The 25,696-nt window shown below is 45.6% G+C and overlaps 1 protein-coding gene across 4 annotated transcripts in view; it reads left to right on the top strand.

Annotated features, from left to right (window-relative positions):
* Window positions 1-795: 795 nt before the first annotated feature.
* LAMB1 (laminin subunit beta 1) overlaps window positions 796-25,696 on the top strand; it is a 68,380-nt gene continuing 43,479 nt past the window's right edge. For 3 of the 4 annotated variants that reach the window (XR_012074589.1, XR_012074588.1, XM_072965220.1), the window contains exons 1-11: window positions 1,134-1,185; window positions 2,292-2,467; window positions 5,065-5,200; window positions 8,213-8,286; window positions 15,010-15,198; window positions 15,285-15,348; window positions 19,338-19,540; window positions 21,801-21,921; window positions 23,398-23,586; window positions 23,826-24,005; window positions 24,140-24,252. Coding sequence is in view for 2 of the 4 variants with exons in the window: in XM_072965220.1 (XP_072821321.1) it covers window positions 1,149-1,185; window positions 2,292-2,467; window positions 5,065-5,200; window positions 8,213-8,286; window positions 15,010-15,198; window positions 15,285-15,348; window positions 19,338-19,540; window positions 21,801-21,921; window positions 23,398-23,586; window positions 23,826-24,005; window positions 24,140-24,252 (1,482 nt within the window). In the remaining 2 variants the exon portion in view is untranslated. Of the gene's footprint in view, window positions 934-1,065; window positions 1,186-2,291; window positions 2,468-5,064; window positions 5,201-8,212; window positions 8,287-15,009; window positions 15,199-15,284; window positions 15,349-19,337; window positions 19,541-21,800; window positions 21,922-23,397; window positions 23,587-23,825; window positions 24,006-24,139; window positions 24,253-25,696 lie in introns of those variants that run through there. The other variant, XM_006198521.3, reaches the window with a different exon arrangement.

The raw sequence follows: 25,696 nt of genomic DNA, 5'->3' as shown, positions 1-25,696 counted from the left end.
CCCGTTGCTAGAGGCTCTCTGGCCCACCTCACTGTGCACCGCGAGTTCCTGTCTAGAATTTGCAGGGTTGTGCTTTGTGGAGATGGTGTGGATGTGAGCCTCACCAGAGACCTCCAGCTTCGTGGCTGAGACAACTCTTTTAAGGTGAGAAGGGAAAGGTGTCACTAACAATAGTGTCTTTCGAGAAATTACCTGAATTCGAGCCATTGCCTGGATATGGGGGGAAATGCAGGCTTTAAAAACAGACGGGAACACAGTGATGCCCTAGCCACCTGTGGGCAGGGACTCTAGGCAGGTCCCGAGTTGGTGCACAAAGGCAACGTCGGGAAGAACACTTCGCTTCCTCCGAATGAAGGCGTCACAGGTGCCGCGCCCAGCCGGGGCTCAGCAATACCGGGGGCTTGGCTTCTTGGGAACAAACCTGACAGGTCAACCCTCTTTCTAAAGGGTTAACCCGTCTTCCCCGTGAGCTCCGTGCGGGAGTTTGCAGCCTTGGGCACCTTTTAGTGACTCACTCTTTACAAATGTAAATGCACGAGCTCGCGGGAGGTCTGGACCAGCCCCCTCGCCCGGAGACCTGAACACCTACCTCCGAGACCAGCCCCAACGCTTCCCGCCCCCCGCGCATCGCCCGGAACGCGCGCCCGGCGGCGGCCCCGCACGCAGCCCAGCGCTGGGAACGGGAAGGGCCACTACCCCGCCGCGTCCGCAGAGGCGGCCTTAAAACAAAAGAGGCTGCAGGGGGGAGGTGGGACCTGGACCTCACCCCCACCCCGCCAAGTTGGGGCCGCCCGCTGCCCGCCCCCTCCGCCCGGCTGCCCGTGTGCGCATGAGCAGAGGCGCCTCCCTCGGTTCCTCCCAGGGCGAAACTTTCTAATTCCCTTCTTTGGGCTCGGGGGCTGCCAGGCGCCGGGAGAGCGCTCGCCCCGCCGGGTGAGCAGAACAAAGTGGCGGCGCGATTTTTCCCTCCCCACTCTCCCACCCGCCGCTTCCGTGGGAGCGGCAGGAAATGCGAGGGCCCCTTTCCTCTCTGAACATTTGCCTTTTTTCTCTCCACCTCTCCAGAAAGGAAGACGGGGGAAAAAGAGCCGGGGGCTCGGTGGCTGTGCCCTCCTCTCCTCTGCCGTGTCTCAGCTACGGGGACGGACATGGGGCGGCTCCAGGTGTTCGCGTTCAGTTTCTTAGGTAATTTCGGGGAAACAGTGCCCTGAAGGGGGTGGGACTGGGCGAGGGGGAAGAAAACCCGAGGCGTCGGACTCAGATTCGAGGGAGCCTGGGGGATGGGGAGGGGGACCTGGTGGAAATTCTGCACTGGGATTAATCGCCAGCGCCCTCGGTCGTGGCCGAAGACTGCGCGCGAGGATCGCCGTGGACCACATCCCGGGGGGCTGTGCCCAGAGCTCCGGGTGCTCCCGCAGCCGCCGCCCGGGGCTCTGCACCTTCGGCCTCCTGTTCTCGGCGGATCTCTCCATTGCGGGGGGTCAGGTTTCATGGGGTGACGGCTCGCCCTCCGCCGTGGAGGGCTCTCTGGCAGCCTATTTCCCAGGAAAATGCCTAAGCTGAGCGAAGGCTTCGTCCTGGGAACAGATTGGAACCATGTGGCTTTAATTAACCATCACTGTTTGCCCCCGGATGGCGCCAGAAACAGCTGGACCGGGAGCTTCCCTGGAATGACGAATCGTTGAAGCCAGTCCAAAGCCGCAGGGACTGTCCACTCGCCCCTCGCTCGGGAAAGTGGCGTCTTCCGCGAACCCCACTATTCCCTACCTCTCCCCCGCAAAGCGCCTGCGACCTCCAGGCGTGCATGCGCACACACATTAGTGCGCCCCCAGGTTCACAGATTTCCGCGCACACACTCGCACTGTCACACTGAGAATGCACAGGCTGCTGCGTGCACGCGGGTTCACAGACATACACACGAGCGTGTGTGCGGCTTTTAGCTACCTGCCTCCCTCCCTGTGCCCAGTTCCAGGCAAATCTAAGTGACTGGTCTGCAGAGCCACCTTTGGTGACTTTGGTGGCTGGAGCTGCTTCTCAGGGCAGATAAAGGTGGGCGCAAGTGTGGGTGGTTTTCCCTGGAGTGATGCTGTCGGCTGTTGGACAAACCTGATGTATCTGTGTTGCTTTCTGAATCCTCCTCTCCACGTCCTTGCCTCGCTCATGTCTCCGTTGTGTCTCTTCTGTGTATTGTGCTTTTTTTCTAAATCGAATCTGCCCTGGCTCCTGCTTATTCCTTTTGTTGGGGCCCGCTCCCTACTTGTTCCCTACCCGGTTGCATGCCCCTTCCACAGCCCTGTGCGGAGCCCGAGTGAGCGCCCAAGAACCCGAGTTCAGCTACGGTTGCGCGGAGGGCAGCTGCTATCCGGCCACAGGCGACCTTCTCATCGGCCGAGCACAGAAGCTCTCAGTGACCTCGACATGCGGGCTGCACAAGCCGGAGCCCTACTGTATCGTCAGCCACCTCCAGGTGAGGGCGGAGAGAAGTCTCCAGGCTCTGCGTGCGCCTCCTCCAGTCCAGACTTAAGGGGAAGGCCCAGGGGACCCCGCATCCTGCCTGCTCTCCAGATAGGAAGCGCGGCAGCCAGGGAGTCCCGGGATTAAGCTGGTAGTTCACTCTTTTGCCCCATCTCAGTTTGCACAGTTGCATCCGCCGAACATTTCCTGCCGCCACCGCCGCCGACACGGTCAGAATTGAAAGGCAGGGCTGCAGACAGACCTGGCCCCTGCCGGGTGCCCTGACCCAGGGCTTCCAAAAGTCCCGTGTCTTGTTTTGTTTTGTTTAATCTTTTCTCTTTGGAAATGTGTATAAAAGGTGGTTTATACTCTTCTTCTTTATATACTGAGTAGCAATCTTGGGTTTTTCCCCATCTTTCCTTGGATAAAGGATGTTCCAGCACTGACGCCTTGCAAGATCACTGCAGTTACTGATCCTGCTTTTCTCTCATTTGGTGCCGTTCCCATCTACCTCCATTAGATACCAGGATCAAATGCTCTCTTCTTCAAAGTGCCCTGGTTGCCATGGTACCCCGATAGCAGAGGACCAAAATGAAATTTCAGAGTGTTCCGTTTCTGCAGGTAGACCCAGGTCTTAGATTTTGAAGGTCCCGTTTTTAATAAAACTAATTTTAAAAGACACAAAGCACGAACTACCCAGAATCAGAATCTCTTTCCTTGATTTTTAAAAAAGGAAACTGATACTTCTGGCCTCTGAAGCAAGCCTAAGGGATGAGGCTCCCGTGCATAGTAAGTTTCAAGACATTTGCTCTGACTTTGGTCCCTGCACCCACCTGTGTATCTGCCCTTTAGGAGTGGGACAGAATGTTGTGTGGTTTGCACCCAGAAGCCTTAAAATTGAGTCACTTTTATTGAGCAGAAAGAGCCCATTCTGGAGACCCGATAAATTAAACCAAAGGAATGCGGTAAAGTGGATTCCACTCATTTGCTTCCAGGTTTACACAGAGATGTCTAGACTGCTTCCTCCTGATTAGAAGCAAAGCTATAATTAAACTTTTTTTAAGTTCTGGTAATTGTTCTCCAGTCGTAGTTTCCTTGACTACCAGTTAATGAAGGCAGTTTGTTACCTTTTCTAATATTAGTGTTTAAATTTTACCTAAAATGTTACACTACACTAACATTTACCTCAGAGGCCAGAACATCCTGTGAATGTATCGCCAGATCCTGAAACCAGCTTTGACCAGAATGAGAATTGGACTATGTATCTTAAAAGCAAGTAGAGCCAGTCTCTGGTTTATATAATGAACCTTGACATGGTGGAGCGCTCTTCACAGATATCAGAGCCTCAGAAAGGGCTGGGCAGGTACCTCTCACAAAGATTTAACAGGTGTGAAAACTGAGGCAGGATGTGTAAGTGTTTTGTCCAGCACCCCATTGCATCCCTGACTTCTGGCCTCTGTTTCTAGTTAGTACATCTTGCTAGTCTCTAAATCCTTTGGGGAGGAAGGTGATAACTTGTAGCTAGCTAAGTAAATACAGATGTAAAAGTACAGTAAGTTGACACTACCCTTCTAAGGATAGCATTCTTGCATAAATGTTGTTTGCAAGATGTATGTGAGTTTCTGTAGATTCAGTCTCAGTGTCACTTTCATACTTGAGAATAATATGTGTTTCAGAAAATGTAGGTAGAGAGCAAAGCTTCGTGTAGAAAAGGGGACTGCTAAGTGATGCTGTTTAAGATTCACCGCGATGGAGTGCAAGGAGGGCTCTTTTAACTTTCCTGGTCAACTGCCAGGGTGCTGGGACCCCCATTTTAGGGCGAATGAAAATGAGAAGAGAGAAATTCAAAGCTACTCTAAAACCTGAAGTGTGTATCTTAATTCCAGTTCAGATCCAGTTGGGCATTCTTTGAACTGGTCCCAGTTCACAGAGCTCCCAGCACCACAGGACAGCCTGGTGTCCCCTTCCTGAAATTCTGAGCAGTCTGTAGGACAGCCTGCTCGCCTCCACGCTGACTCACTGCTTGGGCAGAGTAGACGCTAAGAAATCTTGCTCTGTGGTTCCCAAAGCTTTTTTTTTTTTTTTTTACATTTTTTTATTGAGTTATAGTCATTTTACAATGTTGTGTCAAATTCCATTGTAGAGCCAAAGCTTCTTAAATACTTCTGCCTAATACTTGGTTTCTGCCTTCTATAGGTTTTAGAAAATAAGGCCAATTGAATTGTTGGTTTTTTCCTTTCATTTTCAGTTTGCTTTATGTCAGCAGAAATTCTCTAACACCTCCTCTGCATTTTACTTTAAGAGAAAGCTTCTCTAGCAGCTCATTGAGATTAAGGCTTAAGCCTAGAAGTTTTATTTTGATTAAATTAATAGCTTGTGGAAACAATGCCTTCTTTCACTTCGACCTTGAATTTGCAAGAGCAGAGGAAATTTTCAGGAGTATTTCATACTCAGTAAGTTAAAAAGTGAAAGGCATAGATTATGTCATTTAAGTAATTTTGGCACATTCATTTTTCTTGAAGCAAGTAAGTTTGATTTTTGTTTTGGGAGCTTGATTTTTGGTGTGTATATGATTACTTCCTAGACTCATGAGAGTAACTTTGCTTTCAGGAGGACAAAAAATGCTTCATATGCAATTCACAAGACCCTTACCATGAAACCCTCAATCCTGACAGCCATCTCATTGAAAATGTGGTCACAACATTTGCTCCAAACCGCCTTAAGATTTGGTGGCAATCGGAAAACGGTACGTAGTTGGTGTGGGAACAAGTTCCGTGGAGTGACTGGTCACTTGGAAGGAGGGTTCTTGGGTGTTTGTAATTACGATTGGTTTCTCTATCCTGGAATTATGGTCTTTGACAGATTTACTGCCCGAAGCACTGACTTCTCTTGTTAAAATCTGATCCTTCTTCCCAAAGCATGCACTTCCTGTAAGAAAGCAGTTTTTCATGCTCGACCAAAGGAGTATTTCGTAGTCTTCATCCTGAGGGGGGCTTTGGGGAGCGCGGGCATGTGCTGGGGGCTGTCTGGGGAGGGCGTGGGAAAGCCCTATCTCAAGCTCTTCTTCCACGAAGCATAGCATCTTTCATTTTGATCAACCCCAAAGGAAAGGGCAGAATCAGCGCCCACCACCACTCCCACCTTCCTTCCATCTGGAGAACATTTAATAATCGTACTATGAATACACATTCGATGTAATTCTTTAGACTCTGTCATGACGGATAATGACCCCAAGTCGATTTTCCCAGTGAGTGGGTGAATCCAACCCTTTTTCCTTTCTTTGCCTTTTGGGTTTTGGTTTCATAAGTTCATCAAACAGGATGTTGCTACTGTGGTGAAACTAAGGCCAGATTCATTCTGCATTTGTTCCAAACTTGGATGCTGAAATTTGGAGACTAAAGGTAGAGTTATTGTGCTTGTTAGCTAACAATGTACCGTAAGGTCTTTTTTAAAAAGCATTTATGAGGAAAGGTTCTCAGAAGTAAGGCTTAGCCTGGCCAGAGAAAGCGTGGGCACTACTGGACCCTTTTATTATAAGCCCTCCACCCAGGAAGCTTTTGGATGCTTGTGGTCACTTGTTCTGTAGCAAGGAACTCCCTTAATAGATACTTTTGTCATCAGTTATGAAGTCACACATGGTTCCTAAAAGACTGCTGGTTTCTGGAGAGTGTTGATTATTCATTGGCCTTGGGACTCCACTGGCAATCAACTTGATTGAGGTAGTCTGGGCTTCAGAGGGTGCGTATCCATTACAGCCTTGTTATTTCTCCTAGGAGGGCTTCTTGGTTGATAGTTCTGTAAACCTGCTCTTGAATCACAGAGGACTTCTGAAGGAGCATGGAGTGGACACTGAGAGTTAGTGTCCACGTCCTTCTAGTGGGACAGAAAGACAATTCCAAGAAGGAAGGAGCTGATAGACAGTAAACCAGTTTATCATGTGCTAGAGTTCTAGAGGCGGGTTTGTCTTGGTTACATAAAGAGTCAGTCAGTTTCTATAACTTTGAATTTGTGGGGGCAAGAGAGTCCAAATGCCAGAAAGAAGGGACTTTCAGATGGAGGGGCATGAGTGCTCTGTCACTGTGTCACAAGAGATTAGATGAGATTAGACTGATGGAACTTAGTCTCTGGAAAGCCAGAGCCATTGTTACTGTGCCCTGTCATCTCTCTGTCGTCTGATAGTTCACAATTGAAGACTTTATGAAAGTGGTTTTTTGGCTATTTTCTGTGTGTTCTGTCCAAGTTGAGCTGAGCACAATGATGTTAAATTGTCAGTGTTGAGGCACAGAAATGGGCTTGAGATATGCAGCTACGTTAACTTGCCCTTCATAACGCTCTTCCTCGGTCTGACAAATCAAATACACTGTAGAAGAATCGTCTTTCTTTTCTCCGTGGATTTTTCTTTCCGTATTTAAAACAAACAAACAGTGTTGCTTTCTCAGGTCAGAAATCTAAAATGGAATGTGTTTTAAAGTCCACATGGCCACATACATTCTTACGTTACAGAACTGGTCCTAGGCTTGCTCATGCTTTACATTATTTCGTTATCTCTTTATTTTAAACAAACAGGGCAGGTTTTTAAAAGCCTGGGAAAAGAGAGACATATAGTTGCTTAGGTAACTTTTCACTCAGAACAGTCCAGCATGGGCTGGTAATATGGTCCTTTATAACAAGTCAGATAAGACTGGTCAGTATGATTATAGTGTTTGGCTTTAGCATTCCAACCAGCTCATATCCGTTCCACTGACCGCCTTCCCCCACCCCCCACCCCACCCCCAATTGACCTGGCAGTTTTCCAGTGGGAGAGTTTATTTCAAAAGTCCTACTGATTTCCTGAAAGTACACCAGCCTGTGACATGATTCATCCTGACACATTCCTGTCTTCCTGCATGTAAGACTTCTTAGGGTCCGGGAGGTGGACCCCAAAAGCTCTCTCAAGCACTGGAAACAGGGAAGGGTCTCCTTTACCAAACAGGCAGACTCGAGGGCCCCGGGGATCGGGAAGGAGGTAAGCTTTCCGCCTCTGGAATTCCAGTGGCCTTTTTAGCCTGTTAATGTGGGACGATCGACCCCCAGGGCATAGTGCAGAGGCCCATCTGTTTGTTCAGGCTTTCCCCTGAAAGGGAAGATGTTAGCATTTGTTCTGGGCCGGCTTGTTTACTTGACCCATTCTTTGTCTCTTTGGCATTACTTCTTGATTGTGGAAATGCATCCAAAGGTTTCTCCAACAGGGATCAGTTTTTCTAAATTGGAGTGTAATTAACAGAGGTGGTGGACTCTGATTTGTTTTCTTGGCTGCATAGAAAAAAAGGAGTATTTGTGTTTCTACTGGCAAAGGACCACATCCCTGTGCCTCAGACTCCAAGCTGAACCCCTACTGTGCACAGGAAGCGCCCCCTCTTGTTTCCCCTTTGAGAGTCCCTCAGCTTAGAGGGTTGGGAACACTTCACTTTTTTCCTAAGCAAAAGATGTCTTTCTGAACAGCAACGAAAGATTTTCTGCCAAATGTCTTGTTCCAGGGAGCAGATTCAATACGTTGAACTCCAGAATGATTTGTGGACCATTGATTTTGCTATGCGCGTTATCCCCTCAATCAAGTCGGGGGTTTATTGTTATGTTATCTTCAGCTCCAGCTTAAGATAGACCTCAGAGAGAATTTCTATGAGGAGCATAAAAGATAGTTTAAGAAAATGGTCTCAATTGTTCACAGATGTTCCTCTTGACTGTTTACTTTTGTCTTTCTTTTTTTAATCTCCTATAGGCGTGGAAAATGTAACAATCCAACTGGATTTGGAAGCCGAATTCCATTTCACTCATCTCATCATGACCTTCAAGGTAAGGAACCCATAACTGTCTCACAGTTGAGAACACTGGGTCATTCCCCTTTCAGAATGGACGACTTTTGTGAGTTCGCCTAAATGGGAACTTAAACATGATTGTTGCTATAAATTGGGATATTTGAGCAGTTTTTAATCATAGGTGTGATTAAGTCTGCTTAACACTCTATATCTCCATGGCAATAAGTAGAGAGAGCCACTGTTTTAAGGTGATTCGACTGTAAACTTTTCATTAGAAATTTTTCATTTCCCCACGGAGAGAGGCAGCTTTGACTCGCTCCCAAACCACAATAAAACATCTGGCGAGTAAGTCCCCGGCCCCCTTGTGTGGATGTGTTACTGCTGAGTTTGGTGACTGACGAGGAAGTGTGTTATCATTAGTTTTCAAGGTTTTGCAAAATTTGTGGGAAACTTTTTACGGTTCCTTAAGAAATGTGCCTGCCTCCTTAAATGTGGAGTTTTCCCATCCTTTTTCTTCTCGAGATGTAAAATGACTCCCGGACTAGGGAATGTCTCTGTACAAAGTCCCTTTGTTTCTTCTTAAGCAGCTGCCTGGAAATGACAGACTTCACAGGGCTTAAAGTACACGTCGCTGCACAGAAAACCCATAATTTACCTATTGCGTCTCAGATTAAAATCACTTCTGAATAGTTTTCCATTGGAGTTGGGGGCCTTATCTGTACCCTCTCAGGTTGGGGAAAGGTGCCGGGTAGGTTTACCATGTGGGCAAGTAGCCGTGACAGTCTCGCTGGTGTCCTCTGCCGCAGCCCGCGAGGCCAGGGGGCGGCGCTGGGCGTGGGAGTCACGTGACTGGGAAGGATGCTGGGCTGCTGGTTCCCAGGCCTGAGCTCTTCATCCTCTTGCTTCCTCCCCAGGAAGCTGCTGTTGCTGCTGGGGGCCTGGTGGTGTGGGAGTGGCCCGGGGGAAGGTTTACCTGTGACAGCTGCTACTGAGAGGGTAGGGAGGGCATTCACGAAACGCCTCCTTGTTCCTTCGTGGGCCATGCACTCAGTCTGGAGGTTGTAATTGGAACTCAGCCTGGGATGTTGCCTTCACGTGATGCATCACCTGCAAATACTCAAAGGCATCTTTATTAATGTTGACAGCCCTACCTTTTGCTTTGGCAAGGCATCTGTTTGCATCCATGGGTAGTTCTGAGTCCGTTGACATCCACAAGTCGTGTGGACACGTATTCTGTAGCTGAATACTCATTCCAGTGAATACCCTGGGCCAAAGATGACAATCTGCACAGACGTGCAGGAAGTCCGAGGAGGCGGTGATTAAACTGAGATGTGAGGACTGGCTACGAGTGGTCAGACTTTGTGGGAGAGAACTCAGCCTTTGGGTTCTAGCTCATGGGTGAACAGCAACATCTGTGTATGGGGTTGCACAGACCTGGGTGTGAATCCCTATTCTGCCCCTTGCTGGCGTGCGGGGCCAGAGCTTTGACTTCCTCCTCAGTAAAATGAGAAGAGACCACTTACACTGCAGGTTGTGCGACACACCCCTCTGCTCTGGGGGGAGGGATGGAGGGGTGATCTCACTGCCCTGGCAGAGGGTGGGAACGTGATCGCTTTTATAAATGTTGATGCTTGGCATGTCATAATTGCTCTGCAAATATTTACTGAATGAATAAGTGGCTAAATGAATTCAGCCATCTTCTGTTTGTAAGAAACTGCCTTAGATTTTAAAGATAGCTTGTGACTGCTCTCCGCTGTCAGAAAGCTTCCAGTCTCCCTAGAGGGGAGAGACCTAGGCTTGGAAATAACTTATGACCCAAGACAGGATGGCTAACTGGTAAAGCAGGAGTTCAGACTATGTCCATCAGCATGGAGGAGGGGAGATGAATTTTAGCCTGGGATAAAGGACAAAGCTTTATGAGGAGAGGGCTGGATTGCAGTTGACCTGAGTCGGGGAAAGTGAGCAGGATTTTAAGGGAAGGAGGTAGAAAAAAAGCCATTTTTGGCAGAGGAAACAGTTTGAGAGCAAAGTACCAGTGGTGGGATGGTCTGGGCAGGGTTTGTTCACATTGCTATGTAGACCTGCCCGGAGCTTGGGGTACTTAGGGAAGGAAAGGGAAGTTGGTAAGGACCTTGCATCCTTGCTGAGGAGTGTGAACTTGATGGGAAACAGGGAGCCATCTGTGAGGAAATGAGACCGGTGTTTCAGGAAGGGAGCCAAGAGGAGATAGATGGGCCTGGGGATGGAGGAGAGAGGACGGAGCGGTGGGTGGTCAGCATTAAGGCAGCGCTGACTTGGGAAGGGCTGGTGTTCACGCACAGGCTGGCTGTGCTGCTCAAGGAGGAGGGGGCTGCCTCCTGCAGCCCATAGCCTGGCAGTCTGACTTGGAGAACTTTTTCAAAGCCCACGTCTCCCCTTGCTGCCAGCCTCTGAAACTCTCTGCTAAGCCTGCCTTAGGGACCTTTTCCAAAAGGAGGAGCCCCTGTTTTCTAAGGGAGTCAGTCCAACCCTTTAGAAACAAAGGTTCAGCTATGAATTGGAGAAAGATTAGAAGCAGAACGGTGGAAGACAGGGTCAGGAGGGGGATGAATCAAAGACTACTGAGATACCCCAGCTGCGGAACTAGGAAGGTGGTGATACCACGAACGGTGGCGAGGGCAAGAAGGGGACAAGGATGAAGAGTGCATTTGTCCTTCCCCATGTCTATGTGGAGATAGGCTGGTGGCTAAGTGGACTGGGTTTTCTTAGGCTGGCAAAACCCATTTAGCATACTCACAGTATGTTTTTTGAACATAGCCAGATGTTTCCAAACTCGTATCTCTTTTATTTAGGATAAATTCAGAGGCAGCTCTGCAGCCATGTGACGCCAAGATTTGACGAGTCAGCAAAGAGCGTTGGAAAGGCATCCGCTCTGTAGGTCAAATGTGTTGTCCTGGTTTCCAGCAGCTTCTTAGCTACACAGGAAATTGGATAACTGCTCAATGGCCCTTTGGGACTCAGAAGGTTCCAGAAGGGAGGGAGAAGGAAACACAGCCCAGACGGGCTGTAGGGCTTTTCCTCTCTGCTCCATTGCGACACAGAGACATCAGGCTTGTCTCTCTCCAAGTGTCGCCACCCAGGACGCGGGTCCCTTGGGGAGCTGACCCTGGTTCAGTTAATTATTGGGCTTTTCCCTCCCCTCCTTTAAAATTCTTAGTCTGATACTCTCTTGGGATGAATAAAGTGTCATTTTCTCATGTTCCTGAATAGGTCACAAAATAAAACTTGAGCAATGAGTAAATCTATCAGTTAAAGAATCTGTCAGAATGTAACCTTCCATTTCCTTCCCTTGTTCTCCTTTGATCAGTGAGAAAAACCATTGGGATGATTAAGGAAAGCACAGGGAGGTCTGGGCAGGTCCTGGTTGTCACCATTAGTCATCACCCAGGTTTCTGTCATGCATGGGTTTTCATTCAGAAGTGAGTATCTTTCATGCACCCCAGTGTTCATAGCAGCACTGTATACACTAACCAAGACATGGAAACAACCTAAATGTCTATCAACAGATGACTGGATAAAGAAGTTGTGGTAAATACATACAATGGAATACTACTCAGCCATTAAAAAGAATCAAATAATGTCATTTGCAGCAACATGGATGGACCTAGAGATGGTCATTCTAGGTGAAGTAAGCCAGAAAGAGAGAAAAATAACATATGATATCACTTATGTGGAATCTTAAAAAAAAAAAAGACACTAATGAACTCATCTATAAAACAAACAAACTTGCAGACAGTAAACAGTCTTATGGTTACCGGGGAAATGGAGTAGGAAAGGATACATTTGGGAGTTTGAGATTTACAAATGTTAGCCACTATATATAAAAAATATATTAAAAAAATTTCTTCTGTATAGCTCAGGGAACTATATTCAATATCTTGTAATAACCTTTAATGAAAATGAATTTATGTATATGCATGACTGGGACATTTTGCTGTACACCAGAAATTGACACATTGTAACTGACTATACTTCAATTTAAAAAAATTTTTTTAATACACAAAAACTGATCCCTCCCCAAAAATGAGTATCTTTGTTCAGATTCTGTCCACTAGATCACCTGAACTTTCTTGATCTTTCTCCATCGTACTCTGACTGCCACCTCCCAAAATGCACTTGTCCTGTTGAAGCATCTGCCTAGTTTTAGTGCTCATTCTGCTTAATCTCTTATTTCCAGTGGACCCTACTGGCCACATCCTCCTAAGCCTCCATCCTGCTTCATTTCCAGGATCCTTGTCTTTTTCCTCCTTCCTCTCTGACATCCATTTTTCAGGCTTCTAGTATGCTGTTAGCCAGCGAGGCAGAAAGGTCTTCATTCTCCCTGGATTGAAATCTTTTCACCAAGAGCTAGCAAGTTAGTCATCTCTCTGAGCCTCAGTTTCCTCATCTGTCAGACACATGAGTTGTGAAGGTGTATTTGTGAGCTCAGGCTGCCATAGCAAAGGACCCCAGACTGGGTGGCTTCAACAACAGAAATTTATTTTCTCAGGGTTCTGGAGGCGCAAAGTCTGAGATCAGGTTGTTGGCAGAGTTGGTTTCTTCTGTGGCTGCTTTCTTTCCTTGGCTTATAGACGACTGTCTTCTCCCTGGGTCTTCAGACAGTCTTCCGTCTGTGCATATCTGTGTCCTGATGCCTTCTTATAAGAATGCCAGTCACATGGAATTAGGGCCCACTCTAACAACCTCATTTTACTTTAGTTACCCCTTCAAAGACCCTGTCTCCAAATCCAGTTTTACTCTAGGTACTGGTGGGGACGTGGGGAGGACACAGCTCAGCCCGGAACGGAAGGTGACATGAAACCCCGTGGTTAAAGTTCCCGGCGCTGCTCTCTTGCCTTCATCTAGCCCTTGGCTGATGCATTTTCCTGGACCACCGACCTGGGCTCTTTTATCTTGTCCTTTCCCCTCTCTTTTTTGTTTTGGTAGGGAGGAGTAGAATTAAATCTTTGGAGGTTTCAAATATTGTACATATACAGTGACTCCCAGATCCATGTTACAAGCCCCATTCTCGCAGCTGTGTCCAGACCACTGTTTCCAGTTGTCCAGGGAGCGTCTCCATGTGGAGACCTTGCACCAACTTGTCCAAAACCAAATGCCTTCACTTTTTTCCTGCGTCTCTGTTAGTAGCAGCACCACCTTCCCCTCCAACTCCCCCACAAGCTACCCAAGCTCAAAGATTCCTGTTTCTCTCCTCTCCCTCCCTTTCTAATGAAATCTGATTGATCATTGAGTGCAATTCAATGTATTTTACTTTCACTAAATATTCGGGGCCATCAGTTTCATCCCTTTCTTCCAGCTACACTGTGATGCTTGAGTTAAGACCTTCCTCTTTTTTTTTTCCTATCACTTGGTTTCCTTGTGTCTGGTTTTTTCCATGTCCAAGAACTTGGCCAGAGTTATTTTTTTTTTAAAGTGCAGTCTGATCACTTCATTCTGTTCACTTAAATGTTTGTGTTCCCCTTCTTTGCATAAAAATGAAGTAAACCCCTCAGCAAGGCAACTAGTTCCTTTCTGCCCTGCCCCAGACACCCCTGCCACCTGCAGCCACCTCTGACTGCTGCCTGGAAAACACCCAGTTATGTATTCGTGACCCAATTTGAGACTGTTTCTCTCTGAAGCATTCCCTAGCTATGGGGGTGTGTATGTGTGCACTAAAGTATACACAACATAAAATCTGACTTTTTAACCATTTATAAATACAGTTCTAGTGGCAGTAGGTATATTCACAATGTGTGTAACCATCACCACTATCAACTTTCAGAACTTGCTCATCACCCCAAATAGAAGTTCTACGTGTTGAGCAATAATTCGTCATTGTCCCCCCACCCCAGTAACCCTTCATCTACTTTCTGTCTCTATGTACTTGCTTATTCAAGACATTCCATATAGTAGAATCATATATTCTTCTGTGTCTGGCTTATTTTACTCAGTATGTTTTCCAGGTTCATCCATGGTGTAGGAAGTATCAGAATTCCATCCCTTTTTATTGCTAAATAATACTCCATTGCAGGTATGTTCCACCTTTGGTTTATCCATTCAGCTGTTGATGGACCCTTGGGTGGTTTCCACTTTTTGGCAGCTGTGAACAATGCTGCTATGAATGTTCACATTTGAATCCCTCTTTTCAGTTCTTTGGGGCACATGGCTGGAATTACAGGTTTCTCCAGCATCTTGAGTTAGTAATTCCTTTCTCTTGTTTTCCCAAAGCACACTGCATGTAACTCTCCCATGGTGTTTGACATATTGTATAATAAATGATTTCTCGCCATACCTGTACCTCATGGGACGAGTTCCAGCATGTAGACCACTGTCTGGTACTCGGTAGCAGTCGTCACGCGTCTACTGAATGATTAAATGAACGAATGAAAGAACGAGCCCTCAGACTAACCGGTCATGCCGTGGGCATGATGACTGAATAGACCAAACCTTGTCTGCAATGAGGGCTTGTTTATAATCAGCTTCTAAAGAGAAGCAGCTTACTGATCTCTGTTAGGGTGGGAGAAAGTGCAAAATTTAGACGCTGGACATTTTCCCCACAATAAGACAGATGCTCCGTAGAGCAGCTTGAAGGGTTTGAAATCCACCATAGTGTGAAATCCCAGCCACGTGCAGTCGGGGTTGGTAGCACACAGTCGAATGATATTTTCATCCGGGATTTTTAGAAGTACAGATTACCGATAGAAAAAAAACATCAAATGCGTCTTTTCCACTCTGCCTTTAGACATTCCGTCCAGCCGCCATGCTGATAGAACGATCGTCCGACTTTGGCAAAACCTGGGGTGTGTACAGATACTTTGCCTACGACTGTGAGAGCTCGTTCCCCGGCATTTCCACCGGCCCTATGAAGAAAGTCGACGATATCATTTGTGATTCCCGATATTCTGACATCGAACCCTCAACGGAAGGAGAGGTTTGTTTGCTCTGTTTTCCCTTCTACTTACAGATCTAGTGTTTGAACACTGCGAAAATGCCCATTACTCCTCTGTCTATTTTTAGGTGATATTTCGTGCTTTAGATCCTGCTTTCAGAATAGAAGATCCTTACAGTCCGAGGATACAGAGTAAGCTTGTTTTCAAATAAAAGCATTGATGGAAAATAGCAATCATGGAAGAGCTCTTACCCAGAGCCCTGTACCCAGAATCTAAATATCCACTGCTGAATCCACCCTCTTCCTTTCCCTCTTTGTCTGCAGTACTCTACTGGAAGCTCTTGAAATTGTCAGTAATCAGAGTCCTCACTGATGGGGAACACGTTTTGAAAACAGTAAAAGATTTATGTCATAAGTACTCAAACAGTTATGCTAGCCAGAAACATATATATATGTATATATATAGTGTGTGTATATATATAGTGTGTGTATATATATGTAATAAATAAAGGTATAGATTAGGCTGTTGTAACAAAGTAACCCCCAGAATGCAGTGTCTCAAATAAAATCGAAGTTTATTTCTCTCTTAGGTAATCGCCCAGAGGGATTTCCAAGTAAATAGACAGTTCACTTGCCATATGCACGCTCACCGGATAAAATACAGGATGACACCCAGTTCAGTATGAATTTTTAGATAAACAATACATTTTTTAGCATAACTATATCCCATTTAATGTTTGTGACTAGTACACATGCAACATTTGTGGTTGGTATAACTACGTCTCATGGAATCTTTGGGACATACCCGTACGAGAAAGTGATTATTTATCTGAAATTCAAATATAACTGAGCACCTTGTTTATTTATTGCTAAGCCTGGCAGCCCTAGCCTTTAAGTCACCCAGATTCCCACGTTCCTTCTGTCTTATAGTCTGTTTCCCCACAGTTAGAGCTGGACCAACACCCTATCCTTGTCCCACCCTAGGGGAGGGGACGAGTAAAGGGCGGGCAATCTGGAAGCCGTCCATCACTTCTGTTCAGACCCCATTGGCCAAAATTAGTGCTGTGGCTGCTCCGCAGGAGACGCTGGGAAACCTCTCTAGCTAGGTGGCTGTGTGCACTCTAAAACTCTTGGCTAGGGTTCTTATGGTTAAAGGAAGAAGAGAAGACAGAATCCTGGGAAAACATCAGAAATCTTAGCCTTGCTCAGTGTGCTTAACAAGGTGAGGTTTGTCGTTCTATTTCACAGAAGAGTCAGCTGAGGCCCAGGATTGGGATAACATGCCCAAGGTGATGTAGCTACTGACTGTCAGATCCTGAATGCCTGTTACGATTCTCAGTACAGAGCTGTTTCCTGCATCCCGCCACCATGCTTACATTTTTACAGAAATACGTTTTGATTTTCTTGGGAGGCAGAACGCGCTCAAATTCAGAGAATGGGCTTTGGAGCCCAACAGAGCTGGGTTTAAATCCCATTTCCAGCATATGATAGCTGTGTGACCTGGGGCACGTAAATGACCTAAACTAGAGGCTAAAAAAAAGTTTTCTCGTCTGTAAGTGGAGATAGTAATTCTGACCTTACGGTTGTTAAGGAAGGGAAAGGAGTTGATGGAGATAAATGACCCACCAAGCGCCCAACACGTCGGAAGTGCTGGACCTAGGAAGCTGCTGGCGCTGTGGTCGCTGCGGTCAGCTGTCATTCAGGTCTCTTGCAGACCAGCCCCGCACCTCTGAGTGGGAGGAGGAGTCCCTCTCCAGTTGCTAAGGTGCCATCAGTCGAGCAGAGGTGGGGCGGGGTCTGGCTAACCTTGAGCCTGGCCCTCGTCTTAACCAAGGCCCCATGCACTTGCAGGCTTGCAGCGTGGATGCATAGAATGGAAGAGGTCCAGGGCATATGACCAGAAAAGTGCAATTTCCCCTCTCAAATTAATTTTACGTGTGGCCTGGACCGTCTCTGGTCTGTAATTTACTAAGTAAGACAAATATTTAATGACATCTCCAGCCCTGTGCCATATGAGTGAGTTCTGGGAGGCCTGCCCTCCCTGCTCTCCAAATCCAGTTGTGACAAATATCCCCATGGGCTCTGTGACCAACACCTCCTGGGTTCCTCAAAGGACTCAGGGGCTGCCCCTTTGGGGTGAAATTTGTGGGACTTGGGGAGTATGCTGCTGTGACAGTTCTGTTGTCTTTGGCTGTTAAGTGGCATTGGACATTCTATTTCTTTATTTTTATTCTTTATTGAAGTGTAGTTGATTTACAGTGTTGTGTTGGTTTCTGGTGTACAGCATAGTGATTCAGTCATACACATGTATATATTCATTTTCAGGTTCTTTTTTATTAGGATATTACCTATAGATAATGTAGTTCCCCGTGCTATACCGTAGGACCTTATTTATCTATTTTTTTCTTTATAGAGTTTTATAGTCATTTTACAATGCTGTGTCAAATTCCAGTGAAGAGCACAATTTTTCAGTTGTACATGAACATACACATGCATTCATTGTCGCATTCTTTTTTTCTGTGAGCTACCACAAGATCTTGTATATATTTCCCTGTGCTACACAGTATAATCTTGTTTATCTATTCTGCATATGCCTGTCAGTATCTACAAATTTTGAAGTCCCAGTTATCTATTTCTATATTAAAGCACCCAGTTTAACTGATCGTGCTTTGAATGTCCTTTGCAATCAAGGGAACAATACCTCTTCAGTTGTCCGTGCTGTTTCGACTTCTGAGACTCACTTCAAAGGTGATTGTGCCTCTTAGAAGAGCAGGCAATACGAGGCTTCGTTGTTGTTAAATACGGCAGGAGAGAGTGGGGGGAGCGTATTTGCTCTTCTGAGGGCTTCCACAAAGATCAGCTCGAGGGCTTCTAAATACTCCAGCTGCTCTTCAAGTTTGTTGTCGGGCCTCATGTCAATGGGCGCTTGTGCTCACGCTGTGCGGGAGCGTCTGTGCAGGCGAAAATGTTGGCCTTCATAAATTCCGTTCAGCTAAGCAGGACCACGGGGTCTCTGTTTAGCGCTGGACTTTTTACAAAGAGCCTAAGTTTCATGCATGGACTCGTGGACTTTGTCTTTCAACCCACAGCTGTTTCGGTCATCTTCGTTGTAACCTCTGCATACATTGTAAGTCTTGAAAGTTGTCTCTGGGCTTTGAAAGTATCTGATGCGTTGGGCCAATGCCCTGTTGTCCTGTGTTTTAACTGAGAGGAAGTCATCTGCAGAAATGCAAGTAAAACTTAGAAGCTTAGGGCAAGTGGGCTCATCCATCTTTGGGGGCCCTCTTCGGCAAGAGCAACTTAGCAATTAATGAACACACTGGTGGAGAAGGTTGAATGACTCCTGGTTTATCAGGTTACTGGAAGAATTCACTGATGGCCCAGCCTTCTGTAATGAGCTTAGGCCTATAGAGGCAGGAGAAAGAAGAAGAGATAAAATAAGAGAACGTGGTCTCCAAGTAATTTCTATTTAGGAAAAAGTAATTTGCCCCAGCATCCCGATACTAAGCTTCTCTATCCTTTCACCACTGTATTATATTGTAAATTATTTTGTAAAACTAGGACAAGAGAATTGTAGATTGTAATGCTGCCTAAAAACTTGGTTAGGATAGTCCATCCTGGATTGATTGATCCACAGTGTTGAATCTATTTTAGTAACTTGGATTTCGTCTACGTGGGGGGAAATTTCAGACAGTATTTTCCTGTCCAAAAACGGACACCAAAGTGTTTCTAACTATCTTACAATAATAATGAGAATTGGAGGCTTTTGATCAACTTTGTCGCACCTGGATGGAATCTTCTGATTTTGAGACTAACGCTAATTGCCGTGGGAACCAGATGGTGATGCAGTAGTTGTGATGACTCCATGCCAGTGGGTTCTGGCAATCGTGCAGCTGCCTTCTTAAATTTCTCCACTTTCACACTTCTTCCTGAAACATCAGTCTGCAGACAAATCCATCTCAGGATAGATGTTAAACTGATAAGAAGGGAGTAAACTTTTTCTTCCAGAATCTGTCACATTATGTTCAACTTGACTGTTCTGTGCATCTAGGTCATGCAAGGGGAGTACACTTCACTTAAGCCATTTTTATTCATGACGCCTTTTCTATAAAAGTTGTCTAATCGCAGAAGAAGTCTTGCTTGTTTGATCAAATTTGTCGTCTCCTTGGTGGCTTTCGTAGATCTCTTAAAAATCACCAACTTGAGAATCAAGTTTGTGAAACTGCATACTTTGGGAGATAACCTTTTGGATTCCAGAATGGAAATCAGAGAAAAGTACTATTACGCGGTTTACGATATGGTGGTTCGAGGGAATTGCTTCTGCTACGGCCACGCCAGCGAGTGTGCCCCCGTGGACGGCTTCAGTGAAGATGTGGAAGGAATGGTAAGCCCAGCGCACGCTCCAGGCGGCTTTCTTCTCGTCCAGGGGATCCTAAAGAGCAGATCGGAGCTTGTGTTACCTTCAGCCTTGTTTATTTGGGGTTTTATTTTCCCAGACATCTGCTTTCGCCCTTTGTGCCATTCTGGTGGTTGGTTTTGCGTTTTTCTCTCTGCTGACTTTCTGGGACCGGGAGGATGTCAGGACTGCTCGTTTCACAGACACCGAGTTAATTTTTAAAGATTGTTGCTGCAGTAAATATTTCAGTCAGCGAGGATTACAAAGTTTTCTAAATAACAATCACATCTTCCTTTACTTGAGAGAACATTAAAAACCACAAGCATTCCAGTCTAGACGCTGGAAGGCATAAATTGATCCCAGCTGAAAGACCCTGGAAATTTGAACCTAGAACCACGGGTTACCGTTTAGGGATCAAACGGACTTTTGTTTCTTGCAGTCTTCGAGTTTCATTCTTTTCCCACTTTTATGCAGTGTTTTCAAATTGAGTACTTTTAAAAGTTGGGGGTTTGGGTGATGTGCCAAGTGGACAAAGTTAGGATATTTTACCAATTTCTAAGTGAATTGATAATTCTTGTTAGAAGAGACAAGGAATTAAGTAATTTGCCAGAGGGCCGTAAGTAAGTACCTGGCAGAAGGAAATGCAAATCTTCCTCTTCTGACTCTCCGCCGCTGGACTGTGGGCCTCGCTTGTTTTTAAAAAAAATTCTTTTGGGGGGGAGGTAATTTTAAAAATCTTACTTATTTTTATTTTTTAGTGTGGATGATAATTAGGTCTATTTATTTTTATTAACAGGCACTGGGGATAGAACCCAGGACCTCATGCATGCTAAGCACTCACTGTACCACTGAGCTGTACCCTCCCCTGAGCCTCCCTTTTTGATGAAAGGTGTGTCTTGCGCAGTTGCTGTTTGCCTTCTCAAAGATTATTAGTCTTCATCTAAGAAGGGAAAGGTGTGGAATTGAGTGTATTCAGCTGCCTAAAACTTCTGCCTTCCGTTTACTCCAGCGAGAACATTGATTGCACAGATAAAGTTGAATTTTTACCTGAGCCTAAAGGCAGAATGAATGTAGCCTTACGATCTTTTTGCTCCATCATCCAGAGAATGCTGGGTAGATTATATTTAATTCCCAGTGTCATAAATGCAGTGTGTAGCTAACCTCCTGAGGTCACGTCACTAGTCTGCGTCTCGCAGTACCTTATTTTGTCGGTTCCGTCCCTTGGTATGTGCTCTGGGATGGGCTTTCAGTCTTTGTAAAACCACCTTGTAATGAGAGGATTTTAGACTCCTGTTAACTGCACTCCTGTCAAGATGGGTCCAGGTGGACCAGTCTGTCCTGTTTGTGAATTCCATTCTGTAGAAACTAGCATTAAGGTGAGGGCCTCATGTAGGTGAATATTTGCCAGAGCAAAAGAATTTATTTCTCATGTAAGTGCCCCTGGGGCTTAAGTGTGTTGGGGGCAATACAGACGAGCCCAGCGTGGGCCCTTCCTAAAGCAAAATCATCTGTATCTTTTTCTGAGAATTTATATTTCTTTCCATTAAGGGAGAGAAAATGTCAATACGGTAAATGATTAATTTTTAAAATCTCATTTTGGGTTGAAAAAATAATTTTTTTTTAAGGGCTATGCCTGAAGTCAAAAACCAGAGCAAGCACATGTACCTTTCTTTTGTGTAGGACGGACAGTAAGAAAAGTGACAGTAATGTGAGTGGTTCCCACGTGGTTTCTGTACACTTAGTTCTCTGTTATAACTTTTTGATTTTTACTGTAATAGATATTTTTAAACCCTTAAATAACTAGTTTTTAAAAAAATTCTTAAGTGACTGATTTTGTTCATCTGTTCTTTCCATTGATACTTCAGTAAAATATCTATTGAGTATCCATTATATGATAGGAACTATTCCTAGAGATGGGAGTCAAAACCATCAGTAGGACAGAAGGACCCACTGGGGAAAGGGACAAAATGAAAACAATCTAAAAATGGGGGACGCGGGTAGAGCTCAGTGGTAGAGTGCGTGCTTAGCGTGAACGAGGTCCTAGGTTCAATCCCCAGTACCTCCATTAAATAAATAAATACATACATAAACCTCATTACCTCCACTCCCCCCCAAAAAACCCCTCATGGTGAGCTACCAATTAGAATCAGCACAAAAAGAGGGGTTTATATCTTCCATTGATTGTGGAAAAAGTCTGGCCGTTAGTGTATCTCTTACTTTGCTCTTTCCTGTTTTTGTAACTTTCAAGGTTCATGGACACTGCATGTGCAGGCATAATACCAAGGGCTTAAACTGTGAGCTGTGCATGGATTTCTACCACGATTTACCTTGGAGACCCGCTGAAGGTCGGAACAGCAATGCCTGTAAAAGTAAGTCTCGGGCAGAGGGACGTTTTTGAATCAGTTCAGACTCCAGTAGCCACTCTCTGAGGAGAGGTGCTGTCATAGTACACTATTTTGCAAAAGGAAGAGAAGTCCCTACACTTCTCCCAGCCTCCCCCTAATACTCATAGGAAGTCACTGGCCACTCAGTTAAACGACTCGATTGGTATTCATTGAACAGTAGCTATGTGTTTCATAGATTTGGGAGAAGATGGAGATGTGGGTCCTGGCACTGTGCTTGTTTTTAAGGCAAGATGATCGTGAGAGAAAAGTGGGTGAAGATGATGGCATGGTAGATCAGTGAGGTCTAGGAGAGATGGAATAGTTTTCAGCCTTTTTTCTATGCCAGCCCAGCTGTAGCCTGTGCATCCTTCCGTCCATCCCTCCACCCATCCATCCCAGGGTGTGCTCTGGGCAGAGGGGTAGTTTGGAGCACCACCACCCAGTGCCTCTGATATCATCTCCCCCCTTCAAGGTGTGCCTGCCTCTGCCCCTGCTGAGAAGGACTGTTCTGGGAGCTCAGAAACCAGTGAGGGCTGGAGTGGCCAAGGTTTTGTTAGTAAGTCCAACCAGCTGGCCCTTACCGAATAGTTCCAATTGTTTAGGTAAAGAGAAGAAAGCAGCAGGAAGTGGGAGGGAGTTCAGATAAGGAGAACACAAAACACAAGGCTCCAAGGACACTCTCATGACACCGGAGTCTGTGCTGGGAAGTGATCCCGGGGGTTTCATTCAGTCAGCATACCTAGGGCAGTACTCTGCTGAGCACCAAGGGGACGTCGTGATGAGACAGTCTCTCTCTACTGGATGTTGTGGTGCAGAGGGGAGACAGATGAGGCTAGCGTGTAGAGCCCTGGGAGGACCAATTTGAGTTAAGCTTCATTGTGAGAAGACAAGAGGAATTAATTGTTGAGGAGGGACAGACTGGACCCAGATGGCCAGCTAGAGAGCTGTTAAGGTCTGCTTAACAGAGCCTGGCCTGATGTGGTGGGAAGGGGGAGGTAGGGAATCTGGACTTCCTTCCCTGCTCCTTGAAGCCGGCAGCCCAAACAGGCTCCCCCAGGAATGAACGTATCGCCTAGAAAATCCTCTAGAGCGATGCATTCCCGCCCCTCCCTGAGCATGACCCAGTCGCATCCTCCACGCAACGCAGCCTTCCCGTCGATACGCCTCAAAGGGGACTTTCCCCAAAGGTTTCCAACTTTTCACAGCCCATTCTCTTCCCAAAAGGGGCAAATTATTGAGGTTATTTCATAAAGGCTACACATAAAGGTTTCCAGCATGATTTAAGATTTAAACTCGCGTCATAAGCAGACGTGACCTTTTCACCACCAGCACCTTCTTGTTAATTGCCCTGTTGCCTGAACTTTGTCCCCAGTTTCCAAAATGAGCTTCCTTCCTATCGGCCCCATGCTTTCTTGAAAGTGGATTTAAAAGGCTTTTCCTGACACGAGTCTTGTCACGCAGAGTGTAACTGCAACGAGCATTCCAGCTCATGCCACTTTGACATGGCAGTGTACTTGGCCACCGGAAACGTCAGCGGAGGGGTGTGTGATGACTGTCAGCACAACACCATGGGGCGCAACTGTGAGCAGTGCAAACCGTTTTACTACCAGCATCCGGAGAGAGACATCCGTGACCCTAATTTCTGCGAACGTACGTAGGGGACAGTCCCGAGGTGGGGAACTATTTAGGTCACCTTTCAACGTGAATATTGAATACTCTTTCTCTCGGGACTCAGACCCAGCATGATTTTCGCTACTATCTAAGAGGCTGGGGGTAGAATTTACCTGTTAATCCAGCCTTTTTTAGACTATTTTGGTGACATTGGGAGGGATGGAGGGAACACGCATATTTCTCAACACATTGTGTGACCTAGCGCTTCTCATTCTTAGAATGCACCTGTGACCCAGCTGGTTCTCAGAATGGGGGAATCTGTGACAGTTACACGGATTTTTCTGCCGGTCTCATTGCTGGTCAGTGTCGGTGTAAATTACACGTGGAAGGAGAACATTGTGACTTTTGCAAAGAAGGCTTCTATGGTTTAAGTGCTGAAGATCCATTTGGTTGTAAATGTAAGTACATTTGTCTGAAAAGTTGGAGAGTGTCCTAAGTATGTAATTTGCATCTTTGCAATTCTTCATCCAGTCTACTGCTTCGGACTGACGTGGTTTGTGCTTCTTTACTTCTTTCTTTCTTTTTGATAAAGCTTGTGCTTGCAATCCTCTGGGAACGATTCCTGGTGGGAGTCCTTGTGATTCTGAGACGGGTTACTGCTACTGTAAGCGTCTGGTGACAGGACAGCATTGTGACCAGTGTCTGGTAGGTGAATCCTAATTACGTGCGATGGGAAGTTTGTGCATATGACGTGTTCCGATAGAGAATGATCTTCACTGTTGTTAGGTTCTACAGAACATCACCCTTTTAGGTAAATATGAAAAGCCACGAGCAGATAGTTCACAAAAGAGGAATTACTAATGAATAATCTTGACAAGATATTCACCATCACTGTTGGAACTATAAAATAAAACCACAGGGAAGTGCCATTTTTACAGGCAAAACTAACAAAAAGTTTTTAAAACTGGGAATGCCGGAAGGAGAGGATATAGCTCAGTGGTAGAACACATGCTTAGCAAGCATGAGGTCCTGGGTTCAATCCCCAGTACCTCCATTAAAGATAAATAAACAAATAAACCTAATTACCTCCCCCCCCATAAAAAAAAGTAATTAGAAAAATAATAAACTGCAATAAAACTGGGAATGCCGGCGATGAAGTGAGGACACAGCAAGGGGCTGGTACTCCTGTGCTGCTGATGGAAACACAGATTGGGTTAGACTTTGCAAAAAGCATTTGGAGACAGGTGTCAGGAACCTGGAGAAGTGTGTGTAGCCTTTGACCCAGTCATTCCACTTCTGGGAATCTATCCTAATGAAATAATGAGAAAATTGGACAAAGGTGTATTCACCAGAAGACTTGTTCCATCTTTTATAATTCATAGCAAAAAAAACTTGGAAGCAACAGTGGGGAAAATAGTTACATTTGGGGGCTTCTATACAATGTGATACTTGGTTGCCATTGAAAATGACGGTAACATGAGGAAATGCTTATGCTGGGGTGAAAAAAATCACAGGTTGTGAGTAGTATCTTGATTATGTAGGGAAAAAAAATTGATCAAGAAAAACAAACTCTGGAAGGAAATAGACCAGAAAGTTCACTATAGTGATTCTGGGTGGAGTAATCATGGGAGTAATTAAAAAAATATTTTCTATATCTTTTACAGCATTCTTGTAATTCCTTTCATAATTTGGAAATGGGGGGTCCACCAACCCCACATTATGTTGATGACCAGTAAATAGGTATATTTACATTTATGCTGATAGATTCTTAAAGTAAATTTCTGGAAGTCTGATTTCAGTTGGCAAGCCTGTTTTTTTATCTGCTTATTAGGGAATACACTTAGGGAATTTGTTGAGGTGTGCCATTTGTCACTTCTGTGCCATTTCTTTTTATTTCCATCTCCAGTGGTCTTGGAGCTCGGCAATCCCCTCAGCTTTGAGCTGTGCAAACAGCCCTTGCATTAGTCTGTGTTTCTACGTGGACAAATCCTTGGAGAGCTTTCATGGAGTTTACGACTTAGGGAAAACACTAAGTCCTGCCAAATATTTGCCAAAACTCTCACTGCCAGCATAGTTCTAAGGAAAAGTGGCATGTTTGCTGCTAGCTCATATTAATTCTTGGGTGAAGGCTATTTGCAGGGCAAGGAAA

Source organism: Vicugna pacos, chromosome 7 (genome assembly GCF_048564905.1).
Source record: "Vicugna pacos chromosome 7, VicPac4, whole genome shotgun sequence".
Lineage (NCBI taxonomy): Eukaryota > Metazoa > Chordata > Mammalia > Artiodactyla > Camelidae > Vicugna > Vicugna pacos.
Note: the sequence above shows the minus strand (reverse complement) of the source record. Positions and strands in the feature narration are given on the sequence as shown.